This window comes from Trichosurus vulpecula, chromosome 6 (genome assembly GCF_011100635.1).
Source record: "Trichosurus vulpecula isolate mTriVul1 chromosome 6, mTriVul1.pri, whole genome shotgun sequence".
Taxonomy (NCBI): domain Eukaryota; kingdom Metazoa; phylum Chordata; class Mammalia; order Diprotodontia; family Phalangeridae; genus Trichosurus; species Trichosurus vulpecula.
Window position 1 is genome coordinate 282,775,989 of NC_050578.1, and position 15,558 is coordinate 282,791,546.

General features: G+C 52.8%; 1 protein-coding gene across 2 annotated transcripts in view; it reads right to left on the minus strand.

Moving 5' to 3' along the window:
* The window catches only part of LSP1 (lymphocyte specific protein 1), a 68,000-nt gene that overhangs the window by 18,613 nt on the left and 33,829 nt on the right, over window positions 1-15,558 (minus strand). For both annotated transcript variants that reach the window (XM_036762207.1, XM_036762208.1), the window contains exon 2: window positions 3,333-3,491. In XM_036762207.1, coding sequence (XP_036618102.1) covers window positions 3,333-3,491 — 159 coding nt within the window. The remainder of the gene's footprint in view (window positions 1-3,332; window positions 3,492-15,558) is intronic.

Below are 15,558 nucleotides of genomic sequence, written 5' to 3' on the forward strand. Positions count from 1 at the left end.
TCTGTCCTCAGAGCCTGTGTGATGGGGCCCTGCCTCCCTTGAGCCTGGGTGCCGGGGCCCAGTCCATCCACCATGGAGGTAACCTAGAACCTCCTCAGGCTTCTTGGCCTTCACTTGAGGACCCCGGGGTGAAGCGGGGGGGGAGTGGAGGGCACAGGGTACGGCATGACTCTAGTCCTAACTGGCCGTGTGCCAAAGGGGAGATGGTCAAGCCGAGTCCAACTCCTCCTCTGCTCCTGACTCTCCTTCTTGGTGGGGTCTCAGTTTCCATGCAGAATGAGGTCCTGTGGTTCTAGTCTATCATCCATGTGACCACCCCATCACCCCCACCCTTCCTGTGCAGCAGGCCATTCCCACTGGGCAGCCCTGGTGGCCGGCCTCAAGGACACTTTATGTCAAGCTGAAGTCAGCCTTCTCACAACTGCCATTGGCTCAGTTCGGCCCTGGTCAGTTGGACAAACATCCGCAGGGCACCCCTGGCACCCAGGGAGGGCACTGGCCATGGGCACAGAGAACTGGGAGAAGCTGAGGACTGGCAAGACAGAGAGGGGCCTCCAAAGACTAGGAGGGCAGGGGGAAGAGGTAACAGCCAAGAAGGGCCTGGAAGGATCTAGTGACTCCAGCAGACAAGCAGGTGGAGGAGGTGGCCATTCAGGGAAGGCAGCACTTAAATTAAATCACAAAGGGAACCAGGGATCTTCAGAGGTGTTCTGAGGAGGGAAGGCAGTCCAGGTGGGGGTACAGCCAATACAAAGCCAAGGAGGTAGGAAAGAGAAAGTCATGTGTGAGAGGAAGAGTAAGAAAACGAGCCTGGTTGGACAGAGTGTGGGAAGTGGAGGAGTGCACAATCAAGCTGGATCAGCCATTGGAGCTGGGTCATAAAGGACATCAAGTGACAAGCGAGTTTGCATTTTATCCTGGAGCCCCATTTTACAGATGGGAAAGCTGAGGCTGAGAGAAGGGCCACTCCTCTCTTGCCCCAGAGTCACATGTCTGAGAAGTATTGGAGGCTGAATTTTGAACTCAAATCTTCCTGCCAAGGTTGTGCTCTTCCCTATGCCAGCCCAGGGACAGCAGGAGAGAGCCTCAAGGAAAGCAATGGGGGCTGTGCCTCCAGGGTAAAAGAGAGGGGAGCTTTTTGGATAGGGAGCAAGTAACCATGTTGGGGGAGGGATTGTAAGCCATTGGGAAGTCCAGGTGAGGGAACCAATGAGGTCCTGAGTAAGCGCAATGGCCAAGGGACAAGGGGATGGACACTAGAGATGCTGCAAGGACAGGCCGGCAAGGGCCAGAGAGAATGGAAGGATGGCCATGCCCTGGGCAGACATGGGGAACTGGGGGCAAGGCCACGGGACTTGGTCTGGTGCCTCTGGGGCGGCCAGCTGGATATGTCCTCCCACAGACCCACCCACCCCACTTTGGAAAACATCATGAGGTCATCCCCAAGGCTTCTCTTCTGCCCGGTCAGCTGTTCTCCTGCCACATGGACTCCAGGCCCTTCCCCAGGCTGGTTGCCAGTCACCAGCTCCCTGCTGGTCTGCGTCCCCCTCTTCAGATTGGGCAACTCCTGCAGGGTGGGGGTTGTGTGTATGTGTGTGTGCGTGGGGGGGTGCTGTTCTGTATGGGCTCTTACCCCAGATAATTTATCTGCCCTCTGGGGTTGGGGGCTGAGGTGGGTAAAGGGAGATGAGTAAGTGTGTGGGCCCCCTGAGCCCAGGAGGGCCAAGGAGGGAAGCCCCAGGACCTCTGCCCCTAATCCTCTGTGCTACTTATCACAGCTGGGTTGGAAAATGGGGGAAAACAGAGGAGGGGGAGTGGGAGAGGGTGAGACTATTTAAGAACAACTGGCCTCCCAGGCGCCACAAGCCTGTTTCCAGGAACCCCACCCACCTAGTATGACTCACCCCTAGGAGAAGAGGAAGGCCAGGGCCTTAGGAGGATCAGAGGCCCGTGTACCTGGGAGAGGCTGAGACCCTGGGCCTCAAGAGTCAGCACCCACAGAGCATGACGGGGGAGCTGGGCAGACTGAGAGGTCCCTGCCCCACCCCTACAGCTGCCCCTCAGGGCTTCAGAGCCTGCCTGGCCCCTCTCCTGTGGTTCCTAAGCTTAGACAGCTCCCGACGATGGTCCCCAGGCCCCCACACAGAGCTGGCCTTTCCAGACAGCATGTCCAACTCTCTGTCCCCAGCGTAATCACTGCTGGATTTGCAAAGTGCCAAGAGCCCTGCGAGCAGGACTCTGTCTGACCTCTGGAGCTGGAGATGGCCTAGGTCACGCATGGGCAAATGGCTGACCCAGAGACCCCTTATAGGGCCCCTAATCTAAGATCCTGACTCTGTGGTCTGGACATAGGAAGGGGATGCCAGAAATGCTCTCCTCCAGGTCCATTCCTTTGGGCTAAAACCTTGGACTCCTACAGGGAGGACCCACTGTCTGTGGATCCCACCACCAGGCAACCTGCTGGGCTCCTCCCCCAGTGAGTGTCCCAGCATGAGAAGCAAGCATGCTGGGCATCAGAAGCAAGCATGCTGGGTACTGTAGACCATTCAGAGCATGGACTCCAACCCCAGCCTCCATGTGGGAGCCAGAGGCAGCTAGCCTGGGACACAGGAAAGTGTGCTGGACAAGTTCAGATCCAGCCTCTGACACATGGGAGATGTGTGACTCTGGCAGAAGTGACATCACAGCTCCCTGCCTCAGTTTCCTCATCTCTAAATGGGGATAATACAAGCAAGCTCTTCTCATTAAATAAAGGAGAATCTTTCCAAATTCACAGCCTGTGTGTGTTGGGGCGGGGCGGGGGGCGGGGGGAGTGCTAATTTGGAGTCAGTCACCGGGCCGGGCTTGTGTGACCCTGAGATTGTAACTTTCCCTCTCCGGGTAATTTCCTCCTTAGTGAAATAAGGATCTTAGTGGTCACCGAGTCTAGTCCTCTCCTTTTACAAACAAGGGGTGAGGTGGCTTGTCCAGGGTTACCCAGCTGGTCTGTGTCAGGGGTAGGACATGAGCCGCAAATGCTCTGGTCCTCTGGTCCCATGGCCTTGTCCTCATGGGGACAAGGGCCAGCATCGATACAGCTTTTGACCTTCTAAGCCCTTCATGAATATCTCATTTTGCCCCCACAATAACCTGGGAAGGCAGGGCTGTTGGGGAACCTGAGGCAGACTTGCCCAGGGTCACACAGCTAGGAAGTGTCTGAAGCTGGATTGGAATTCAGGACTTCCTGAGCCCAGGCCCAGGGCTTGGTCACTTAATGCCACAACAAATGCCTGTCCCAAGCACTGTAATGTTAGTGGTGCGACTCAGGATGGGGGGTAGAGGGGGGCTCTTACAGCTTCTCCTGCTCCGGCTGCTCAGGCTCCATCTCAGGGCAGGAGCTGGTCCCGCCGAGTCCATCCTCACTCTGGGACCGGAGCTGTCTCTCTCGCTCCCTCCTGCGGCGCTCTCTGGCTGCCTCCTCTTCATCCTCCACGCTCCACTGGGTGGTGAGTCTGGGAAAGAAAGAAAAAGGGGGCATAAGATTCTGGGGTGACAACTGAGGAGCCAGGAGGCTCAGAGGGGCATCCAGAGGAAGGTAGTGGCCCAAGCCGAGTCTGGAATGTGAAACAAGGCCCTTCCTGGGCAGGAGGGATCAGCCCGACTCTACTTGGCCCTAGAGGGCAGAACCAGGCACCACGGAAGGGGCTCAGTTTGGTATCCACTCAGGAAAACCTTCTCAATAGTGGAATGTCTCCGTGGGCAGGGGGCTGCCCCTCTCCACAGGCCTCCAAGTCCAAGTGTTTGGTCACTTCGCTGGGGGTGGCTCAGAGGTGTCTCAGGACCCGGGATCCTGGCTGGATGCCTGGCTCTGTGCCCTGAGCTCAGGCTGAGGCCAGCCTGCTCCAGGTTCCCCTTGACTTCTCAGACAAGTCCCCCCTGACTACTCCCACACACACAGTGAGCCTAGCTCTGAGCTCTTCCACCTGCTATGGTAAGACCCAAGTCAACTGGCATTCCATGGCAAGGTCTTGGCAACTCCCCCTGCTTCCTCGCCCCTGCCCTCCCACCAGTCCACCGAAGTCCTGGCACCCATCCAATCTAGAACATCGAGGTCCTGGCACCCTACCTGCCACACAGACACCACTCACGCACACACACAGCGCTCATGCACACATACACACACACACATGCACACCCCTCCACAGCCCTGGTCTCATCCTTTCCAAGCTTATAATCCAAGTGAATTTACACTCATGGGAAAGGATAAATCCTGTCTGTGTCCTGGCCCCCTTAGGTGGTAGGAAGCCTGGGGACCCTTCTCAGAATGAATCTTGCTTTTCAATGTGTGGGGTGTCACTGGAAATCAAAGGTCAGTGGACATTTCTTCCCGTGCGAGTTTATGAGAACCAAGAACCCTCCCCACAGGTGCCAAGATAAGAACGGCCCATATGGGGGTCAGCTAGTTTCTGACATCCTTGCTAGGTCAAAGGTCCTTGCAAGGGGCCAGACAGGAACAGAGGAAGCCAGGCGTGAGGGTCCTAATCCCAACCAACTGGGCGCCGGGGGAGTGCATGACTTCCTCAGATGTGGCCTGGGAAGCGAGAGAGGGAGGGGCAGGGGACAGAGATCTCCAGAACTCATTTCTTTTGGGGGCTTCCATTTGAGGTCCTGGGCCCCAACACTGCAGCCCCTGGGGAGCCCCAGAAAAACCTCAGCCAGACACAGCAGCAGCAGCAGTCCCCACCCTTCTCTGAAGCAGCCACCTAGAGCAACCGAGTTCCAGGTCTGCACGAGGTAAAGCCACATTCTGGCCTGGACTGGCCACTAATAACAGAAATCTTAGCCAGCCTCTGGGCCCAGGGGCTCTGTCCTCCCTCCTAGGCCAGAAGAGTCAGGCTGTCTCCCAGGTCAGCTGGCCTAGCAGCTATCCAAAGGAGGCAGGGGAGAGAGAGTAACCCCCATGGACACCCTGCTCTCTGCCTCCCTGTACCCCTCCCCACCCTGCTCTGCCCACTGTCCACCGTGCTTTCTGCCCCCCCCTCACCCTGCTCTCTGCTCCACCTGCCTCACCCTCCCCTTCCCCCCTTCTCTGTCTCCCCCTCTCCACCCTGCTCCCTGCCTTCCAGCCACTCTTTACTCTCCTGCAAATGGGGAAACTGAGGCTGAGGTGCAGAAGCAGGCAGGTACCTCCAGAGCCCTCTGTACAATCTAAAGCAGTCTCCTATCCATTTCATTTCTGCCTTATTGCAAAGGGCAGGCCTTACTTCCATCACTCTGGGGGTGGGGAAATGGAAGCCCAGACGGTGATTAAGCTTGCTCTCTTGACTCCAGGGCAGAAGGGGCAGAGAGGCCAGCTTAGGCTGGATGTTCTACAGGTAGTGAGCTCCCCATGAGGAGGAATCCCAGGATTCAGAGGGATAGAAAGCCTGAGCTGCTTTCCACCCTCCTCCACCTCACAGGCCCTGCCCTGTGTTCTACCAGTGAGTGCCCCCTTCCTGGCCAGGCCCCGCTGGGCTACACCACTCCCCCAACATAGCCCTGACCCTGACCCTGACCTTGGGGCAGAGGAGGGGGAGGGGGCCCCATGCAAGAGGCCCCCCCACTCCTCCCTCCTCCAGACCAGGGAACACGCATGGCACACGCATGGGCACACATGAAGACACGCGTGTGTGGATCGGCTCAGGAACCCCAGGGATGGGGGTTCACACACACATCTGCACATGTGCTTTGGGCCACACCCGAAGGAATGTCCCCCCCCTTCCCCCTTCCTGCCTCTCTCATATTGACTGTTTCCCTCGTTTCCATGACGACAGTTGTCTTTGGGGCTGGCCCTGATCCAAGGTGTGTCCTTTCCTCTCTTCTTTTTTAAAAGAGAGAAAGAAATGTAGATGAAGTCATGCATCCCCTCGGGGAAGACCCCAGCCAACCTCCCCCCCAGATCCTGGGGCCTGGGCCTGGGCCACCAGGCCGGGAAAGGTGAGCCATGCTCCTGGCTGACATCGGAGTCCTGGGGTCCTTCTGGCAATCCTAGGGGTGTTGGGAGGACTCCCATCTGGATCCCTAGAAATGCTGGGCCCCTACTGGGCCTCCCCCTCTCCATGTGGCTCATTCCAGCCCCCTTCCTCCCGCCTCCTCTGCTTCCCCTGCCTGTGATGACCTCATGGGCTCACTATTCCTCCACCGGGCTCTGGGAACTGGTGGGGGAGAGGGGCACTGGCCTGGGAATGACTCCCTGCAACGCCTCTCCCTCCCTGGCCTCAGGATGCTGGCACTGCCTTGGTACCTGGTGAAGCCCCTCTCCCATACACCCCACGATGCCCCCATAAGATTTAGAATGTTTCCTAGGGAAAGACCCTTTCTTTCCAGGAGTGACTGACTCTGTGCTTGATCGGAGGGGAGTGGACAGAAAGAGGCCAGGACCACCACCCATGTGCAGCCTGGGGCATGGGGAGAGGCACACCTCCTGCTCTGGCCCTACCCCCTCCAAAGTGGGCAGCCATAGGAGGCCAGATGGCCTGTGAGGAGCAGGTCCATGATACCAGCTAGGAGCTGACATGGGGGAAGGCCCCTGTCCAGCTGGTGCCAACCCAGGGGAATTGGGGGTGAGGCAGGATAAAAAGGGAGAATGATGGGGAGACAGGGGGCCCCCTGGCACCTGAGCATGAGCTGAGGCTCCAGGCCCTCCAGGAAACTGGCTGGCCAGCATCAGGCAGGGGGACCAGCAGGAAACAAGAGAGGAGAGGGCCATGCCTGCAGTCTGAGCTCTGGCCACAGGCAGCTCTCAGACTGGACAAGAAGAGCCCACGTAGCCTTAGTCTTCCTCCCTGGTCTTCTGCCTCTGGCCTCTGCCCTAGCCAAACCACCCTCCCCTTAGCTACCAAAGTGATGCTCGAAGCATGTCCCTGCCCTTCTCAAGAAGGCCCAGTGGCTCCCTATTACCTTGAGCCCACCACAAACGCCTTTCAAGGTCTGGCCCCAACCTCTTTGTCTAGGCTCTCCCACATTCCTTGGATACCTTGGCAGTGTGTCAGCCATGACAGACACCCATCTCCCACTACCAAGCCTTTGCCCAGATGTTCCCCATGCCTGCAGCACAGCCCATCTTCACCACCACCTCTAAGAATCCCTGTTTTCTCCAAAGCTCAGAAGAAACATTACTTCTACATGAGTCCCCTCCTTATCTCCCAGCTGCTAATGCCACCTTCAAAAGAAAAAGGCCTTGGATGTCAAAGCAGGGGCTGGGTCTCCAGGAAGTCCACGACAATCAGACCAGGGAGCTCAGCTCTGTCCCTGCCCTTCCAGATATGGTGAAGACCCCTGTAGTCCTGGCCTCCCAAGCTGGCTGGTGTGACCCCTCATCCAATTCCTGTGCCCTCTGGGGTTTCTGCCTCTGGCAGACTCCTGGATCCCAGAGCTGGACTCCCTCCCCCTCCCCATCTCCCCAGTGTCTGCCTGAAGGCCTCCTGGGATGAGGGGAGGAGGAAGGAAGTAGCATCACCTTCAGAGGCATCCCTCACCACGCTGGCACCAAATCTAATTCAATGCAATCACGTGTGCCAGGCCTGATGCCAGGCCCTGGGGACAGAAGGACAAGTCATCCCTGACCCCTCCCCAAAGGTCTGCCCAAGCAGGATCTGAATGGATGACACTGACCATTCCACTGCCCATCCTCCAGCCACAGCATAGGAGGCTCCTGGAGTCTCCTGAAGGCTACAAGCTTGGCCAGCTCTTCCCACAGTGGAAGGGGTTGGGGTCCAGGCCCAGTGATGGCCTGCTCCAGATAGTCACCAGATGAGCCAATCTCTCTGAGCCTTCCCCCCTTCTCTGCTCTGGGGCTGCCCCCTGGGACCAAGGAGAACAAGTCTGGCCGTTCTTTCTCCCCCAGGACAGGCCTTCACTCACCTGAAGACCTGCCTCATGCACCCTGGGGTTTTTCTTCACTGGGTGGAGATATCTCCAGTTCTTTCCATGCACTCAGATTAAATGATGAGAAGTCCAACCCCAGGATCCTCCAGGTGGATGGGGCAGTCCAGCTGGGCTTCCATCACCAGGCCCCCAACCTGACCCCTTGTTCACTCAAGTTGCTCAAACAAGATGGCGGGCACGGGAGATGGCTCTTAGCTATGGCTCCAGAGCCCTGACAGGCAGTGATTGGGGGAAAGTGGGGGAGCTGCAGGCCCCCACTGATAGGCCTGGAGCTTCACAGGTTGCCAAAGGCCAGAAGGTGGCCTAAGAGGCAGGGCCCCCAGCGCACACATACCTATTCTGGCCAAGACCCTGAAGTCCTCACTGCATTGCCTAAAGATCAAGAATCCAGGTGTTACAGTGAATGATTTGTTCCCCTGCAGAACTGCCCAGGATATCAGGCAGAAGCCCCTGGGCAACAGAAAAGGGGGCTGCTGGCCACCCTTGAGGCCAACATGCCTGCAGCCTCACAGTAAAACCAGATGGGCCAGTAGCTTTGGGTCTCTGGGTCCTGAAGCCTCCAGGCTCCCCAGGACTGCCAGCAGCCAGTGCCCTCAGACTAGGACAGCCGGGCTCTCAGGTCCCCAACACTGCTCTGAGACACCACAGAGGAGGGCCCTGAAGAATCAAAGACCAGGGGACCCAATCCCAGGAAGGAGAAGTCAGTACAAAAACCTGGGGAACGTAGGCCAAGACCAAACCTGGCTAACCATCACATCCAAAAAGGCAGCTGGGGGGAACTGGCTGGGCCCAAAGCCTCAGTCCAGGAATTAAGGCTGGAGAGAGGAGTAAATCAAAGATACCAACCAGCACCAAAAAATGATTTGGAGACCTAGATTCTCCCCCCTACAGTTTCAACCAATATCTCTAAGGGGAAAAGTAGATTTTCCACAAGGGCCACATGAATATCTAGAAGAAGTGAAGCAAAAAATGAAACAAAAACTCTGGAGAAAAAACTGGAAGGGAAATGAAGTACTTAGAAACACGGCACATCTTACTCAAGAACTGGAATCCCTGAAAACTAGAAAGACCCAATAGAAATTCAGGACTATGAGAAAGAAAGACAAGGACAAAATGCTAAAAACTGGAAAAAGAAGACAGAAGAAAATGTCAGATGTCTGATATCTAAAACAATGATGCAGAAAACAGGTCAAGGAGAGATGACTTAAGAATCAGTCTCCTTGAAAACCAAGACTAAAAGATCTGAAGACTACTTCAAAAGAAGTCAAAACTGCTCAGTTAAGTGCTTACCAAAGGGCCAAGTAAAGGTAGAACGTATCGACCAGTCACCTTCTGAAAGAAACCCCCAAAGGAAAAAAGTCCTGGGATGTCAGAGCCAAAACCCAGAGCTTCAATGGCAAAGGAAAAATATTGCAAGCATTCCAAAAAGAATAGTTTAAGTACCAAGAAACCACAGCCAGATCGCAGGAAACTCGGCAGCTTTTTCTACAATAAATGCGAGATCTTAGAATACAACATTCCAAAAGGTTTTGCTTGTATGTATAGGGAATGATATACACGTGTGTATGTATACATATGTGTGTGTGTATGTATACATATGTATGTGTGCTTATACCTTGCAAAGATAAGGAAAGGCCTACAAGGGGAAAATAGACCTTTAATGCAAAGAGGACTTTGAAGCATTCCTGATGAAAAGGTCTAAACTGAACAGGAACTTTGAAATACAAACCTAAGAGTCCAGAGAAACTTAGAAAGGGAATTTCATTCTAGCAGTTGGAAGGGGCTGTATAGTGATGTAGTGCTAACATACTAATTGGGGAGAGGAAACAAGTGTCTCTTTAGAACCTTAATGTCTTCAAAAGGTATTAAGGCAGATAAATAAGAAAATGGAGGTCCTAGGGTGAATTGGTTCAGTTCTGAGGGTTTTAAAAGAGAAGGGAGGGTAAAAGAAATATGCTAATGCAGAAAGAATGTTATTTCTCATCACTGAGGAGCATAAGAGAAGTATAAAACCAGGGACAAGTGGAAAGGGGGAGCAGGTGTCCGATGATGAACCTCCCTCTCATCTGAAATGAACAAGAGAGTTGAACACACACACACACACACACACACACACACTGCAGAACCTGGAGTAGCAACATGTCGATGCTTCCAAGGGAAACAAGCAGGGATAAGGAAGCCAAGGAGGTGCCCATCGAGCGGGGGATGGGTGAGCGACAGCCAGCGGGATACTGATGGGCCTTAAGAACCACAAAAGGGGGGGTTTCAGAGAAGCCTTGGCAGGATGTCCCAGCACAGAGAAAGGGGCAGAACCCGACACAAGTTCATGAAATTCCACCAGAGAAGAAAGCCGATGGCCATTGGCACCAGAGGGCACCCAGAGTGCCAGTGAGGAAGCGGGCTGCCCTGGTCTCGATGGGGAGCGGATGGTCCAGCAGGTACAAGAGGCAGGCATTCACCCCCATGAACACCCTGTGGCTTTCTTTGGCTTGATTCTGCTTGTTACTCGGGGGTTTTCTTTCTCAGTTTTTTTAAATTGGGGGACAGAGAGAAGGGGAATGATGCAGACACAATAACAAAGACCATTGTAACAAATTCTAAAACGTACAGAAGGATGTTTCGTCAGTCAGTCTGTCAGTACTACATCTGTAGAAGGCCCTCCACTAGGAAGCATAAAGCAATGGGAGGCCCAGAAAGCAAGAAAGGCTGGGATTTAGCACGTCCTTGTTTGTTTGTCTGTTAAAGTGAGTGGTATTATGTGACGGTTCACAGCTGCAGAAAACCCTTTCTGTGATCTGCTGTGTGCATCAAAATGCTCTCCAGGGTTAATCTTCCAATAAAAAAAATGCTTAATTATTATTTTCAAAATAGCAACCTTGCACAGGCCAGTCTTGGTTTGAAACTCCCAACAGCCTTCAGAGGGAGGTGGGGCAGGGATGACTAACCCTGTTTTACAGATGTGGAAACTGAGGCCCCAAAGATGACAGGCCAAAGGAACGGGCACCGAACTGGCTATGTGTGCTATGTGGGCAGATGAGATTCCCTGACACAGGTGTGACTCCGCCCGTGAGTCACCGAGGAAGAAGGGCCCTCTCGGCATGGCAGAGATGCTGGGAATGCAAGCACAGTCTCTGGAGGAGGGGGCAGGTCTGGTGAGTTCACATGGGGCCTCAGACACTTCCCCAGGCAGGTCACTTAACCCTGTCTGCCTCAGTTTCCTCATCTGTAACCCGGGGATAATAATAGCACTCAGCTCCCAGGGCAGTTCTGAGGATCCAGTGAATTAAAGCTTTAAAGCACTCTCTAAAAGTCATTATCACAATCACCGACACACCAAGACAAACCTTGTGGTCCGCTGCCCACGAGACAAGCCTTCCAGAAGGGAGGCCATCTCAATGCGGTGAGCGGCCTCAGGCATCTGCAATCTGCTCTGTCCCCCATGATCCTCAAGGTGGGGGAAGCGCAGGAGGCCCCAGGACTAGGGTTAGGGACTTGGCCAAGGTCACATATGCTGCAGATGGGCCAAGACGGGACCAGAGCCCGTGTGTCTCCTCCAGGTCCATACTGGGGAGCGGGGGGGGGGGGGTGCGCCTCGAAATTCCGCGCTCCCCCTCTTCTCATATCCTCTGGTGCTGCGGAGGGCACCATCCTCCTTCCAGTCTCCTCGGCTCACAACCTCGTCCTTCACTCCCTCGAAGGAGTAACAATGAATGATGACGAGCGAGGTATGAGAATAAACCAGCGCTCACACAGTGTTTGAGGGCAGCAAAGGCACAGCTTTAAAAAACCATCAACCTTGTGAGTTATTCCCGTTTTGCAGATGAAGAAACTAAGGTTAAGAGGTTAAGTGTCACACCTAGTTTAATAGCGGGTCAAAGTCTGGGAGAGGATTTGAATTCAGGTCTCCCTATCACCCAGTTACCACATCCAATCTATTGCCCAGTCCTGTAGTTTCTATCTTCCCAGCATCTCTTCGATCTGCCCCCATCCTCATGCAGACCCTCATGCCCTGACACCTGCAGGAGGGTCTCCCTGCCCTGTTCTCTCCCCACTCCAATCCATCCTCCACTCAGCCACCAAAGTGATTTTCCTAGAGGGCAGCTCCTACCATGTCACTCGGTCCTTCAGTTCCATAAACTCCTGGGTCTCCCTACAAGGTCCTCTGTTTGGCACCTAAAACTTCACAATTTGACTCCAGCCTACCTTTGCAGGCTCATTATGTGTCACTTCTCCCCTTTACCCACTCTACTGTACAGCCAAACAGTTCTATTTACTGTTTGTCACGTGAGACAACATGTCCCATCTCCACACTTTTGCATTAGCTGTCCTCTGTTCCTAGAAAACACTCCTTTCTCATTTCTGCTTCTTAGAAACAAAACTTCCTAGGAGAGGCCTTTCCTGATCCCTTCCATTGTATTAGAAAAGAAAGAATAACAACCCATGACTGGGGTCTGGGTGAGGGGAAGAGAAGAAGGTCCCAGGACTAGAAGCAGATTATACCAAATCTGGAGCGCTAATGCTGACCATACTCTTTCTTTGCAAAGAGGGCGTGGAAAACAAAGAGAGAGGCTGGAAGGGAACACACAACTAGTGGTCACAACTAAATGTGAATAGGACAGCCTCGCTCATAAAAAAGGAAGAAATTAGCAGAATGGACTAGAAAACAGAATCTAACAGCGTGTCGTTTGTAAGAAACACAGTTGCAACATCATGATTCATGTAGAGTTAAAATGAGGGGCCAGAACAAAGCCGATTATGCTTCAGCCGAACCCCAAAAAGTAGGGACAGCAGTCATGATCTCAGTCAAGGTGTCAAGAAAAAGAAACTGAAAAAAAGAGAGAACCATCAAGAAAGAAACTACCTTATGCCAAGACAGGAGACAATGAATTCAGCCTTCAGTATTTTACATATATTCACCAAATGACATAGCATCTAAATACTTTAAGGAAAAGCTAAGCAAGCTATAGGGAGATAAACAGTAAAACTATATCTAAATAATTGGAGACCTCAATGTAACCCTTTCATACACAGACAAATTTAGCAAAAGAAATAAACAAGAAAGTTAAGAGCCTGAACAGAATTTTAGAAAAATTAGATCTCTGGTGATTATTAAATGGGAATAATTAGAAAGGAGAATACATGTATTTCTCAGCTATGGATGGCACCTTTACAAAAAGAGGCTGCGTCTTAATGCATCAAAACCTTACAAACAAATGAAGAAAAGCAGAGATATTAAGTCTTTTACTGACCACAATTATAAAAGAAAACCAAATCCAATAAAGGGTCATTTTTAAAAGGATTAACTGAGACTAAGTGAATCCTAAAGAATAGGTGGGTCAAAGAACAAATAACACACAATAGACCATAGCATTAGAGATCGCATTCCAAGATCTGTGAGATAGAACCTGGTCCAGCAGTGGCTGGTGCTGCCTCCCTCCCCCCTCCATTCACTCCAGGTTAGGGGTTAGGGTCTATCTCCTTGTGTATACATGGAAGCACCCAGAAGTTCATGGGGTGCAGGCACGGCTTCATTTCTGGCAGTTTCACCAGTCACCAGCACGTTGTCCTTCAATAAATGTTTGTTGGCTAAATGATTCTCTACATTTTCCCAAAACTCCACCCAATTAAATTCAGTATTTGCTGAGTACTTCTCTAGTCTCACTCTGCAGCCAGGTGATACAGTAGACAGAGGGCTGGGCCTGAAGTCAGGTAGAAGTGAGTTCAAATCCAGCCTAAGACACTTAATACCTGGGTGAGTTGGACAAGTCATTTCGTCTCCCTCCCAGCCTCAGTTTCCTCATCTGTAAAGTGGTTGACATAACAGAACTTACCTGAGGACTGTTGTGAGGATCAAATGAATTGTTTGTAAAGCGTGGCTGGCATATAATGAGCGCTGTGTAACTGCTATTATTACATTAGGTTTCTCTGGGGAGTAGACAGAAGAGACCAGACCTTAATCCTCAAGGAACAAAAGACTGTATTTATATAAGGCTTTTTTTTAAGTTTGTCCTTTTCCAGGGGGTGAAGTGACTTAGCCAGGGTCACCCAGCTAATAAGTGTCTGAGGCAGAAGCTGAAAGCAGGTCTGTTTGTCTTCCTCCCTCCCTCTCTCCTTTCTTCCAATCCTCCACCTTGGACAAGCCATCCCCTCTGCAGCTTTCCTGTTCTAACCCTTGCCCTCTGGCTCTTTAGAGGCCCCATTTCCTAGGAGACTTCCCTGAAGGTCCCAGCTCTCGTTCCCCCACATGCAGACTAAATGGGGGCTCCCCCACCAAGGCTGCTTCAAGCTCTGTGGGATCCTCTTTGTCCCCGTGGCTCAGTATGTGACACTTTTTACAAAGATCCAGGGTCATATTCCTGTGTTCTCCTCCCCCCACCATGAGCAGATAATAGAATGTGAGCTTCTTGAGGGTAGGGATGGTTTTTCTCTGTGTTCCCAGTGCCTGGCTTGGCCTTGGCACATAATAGGTATTTAATAGTATTTGCTGAAGTGAACAGAGGGGGTCTCTCCAGCCCCCAACCCCACCGGGGGGTGTTGATCACTTACAGTATGGAGGCACCCAGTACCAGGAGGTCTCCGATTGCCTTGTAGACACCCCATGTGAGTTAGTCAGCCAACAAACATTTGCTGATCCTGCACCTTAGCATCCACTACTGAGAAGGGGACAGTGAGGGGGAGAGGGGAGCAAAGAAATCCAGAAGGGACCCAGAACCTCCCCTGGCACTGGGGGTGGGAGTGGGCAGGGGACAAATCAGACAAGATTACGAGCATTAGGACTTCTCATTCAAGCACTGGGCCCCAGGCAGTCTTATCTGATCCATACAACTAATCTTGGGGGATCTGGAGGGAACAGAGAGGAAGGGGCTTGCTCAAGGTTACACAGTGAGTTAATGGCAGTATGGGGAGGGAAGGAAGGAAGGAAGCAAGGAAGAGAGGGAGGAAGGAAGGGAGGGAGGGAAGGAGGAAGAGAGGGAGGGAGGGAGGAAGGAAGGAAGGCAGGCAGGCAGGCAGGCAGGCAGGCAGGTGCCAAGCACTTTACAATGATTCATCTCATCTGGTCCTCACCACCGCCCTTGGAGGTAGGTCTTATTATCATCACCACTTTACAACTGAGTAAACTGAGGAAGTTGGTGGTGAAGTGACTTGCCCAGGGTCCCACAGATAGGTAGTATGTGAGGCTGGACTTGAAGGTCAGGTCTTGACGCAGAGCTAGGATTAGAACTCCGGGCTCCTGGCTGCCAGAAAAAAGCTGGCAAGTCCTCAACTTGAGAATTCTGGTGCTTCATAGCAGCCCTTCCTGGGTTCCCAGTTTATGAAGCTGGTCCTCCTAATGCCTTCACTGGGCAGATGGCACTAGATCACTTGTGGGTGACATCTCTCTTGCCCTGGGGCTGCCATCCAGGCCAGGGACCTGCGTCTGCTCTTGCTGCAGCCTTTTCCACAGGAGCGCCAGCACAGGACTAGGCACTCTGGGTTGCCAAAGACAGAATGAAAGCATACTGATCACAGTAAGTATTTAAATATTTGTTGAGTTTGATCTCTTAATGGCCTTTTCTCAATCTTTGTTCTTCTTGACCTCTCTGCAACCTTGGACACTGTTAGGCACCCTTTCTTCCTGGATCTTCTCCTCTCTCTAGGTTTTCAGCACACCCC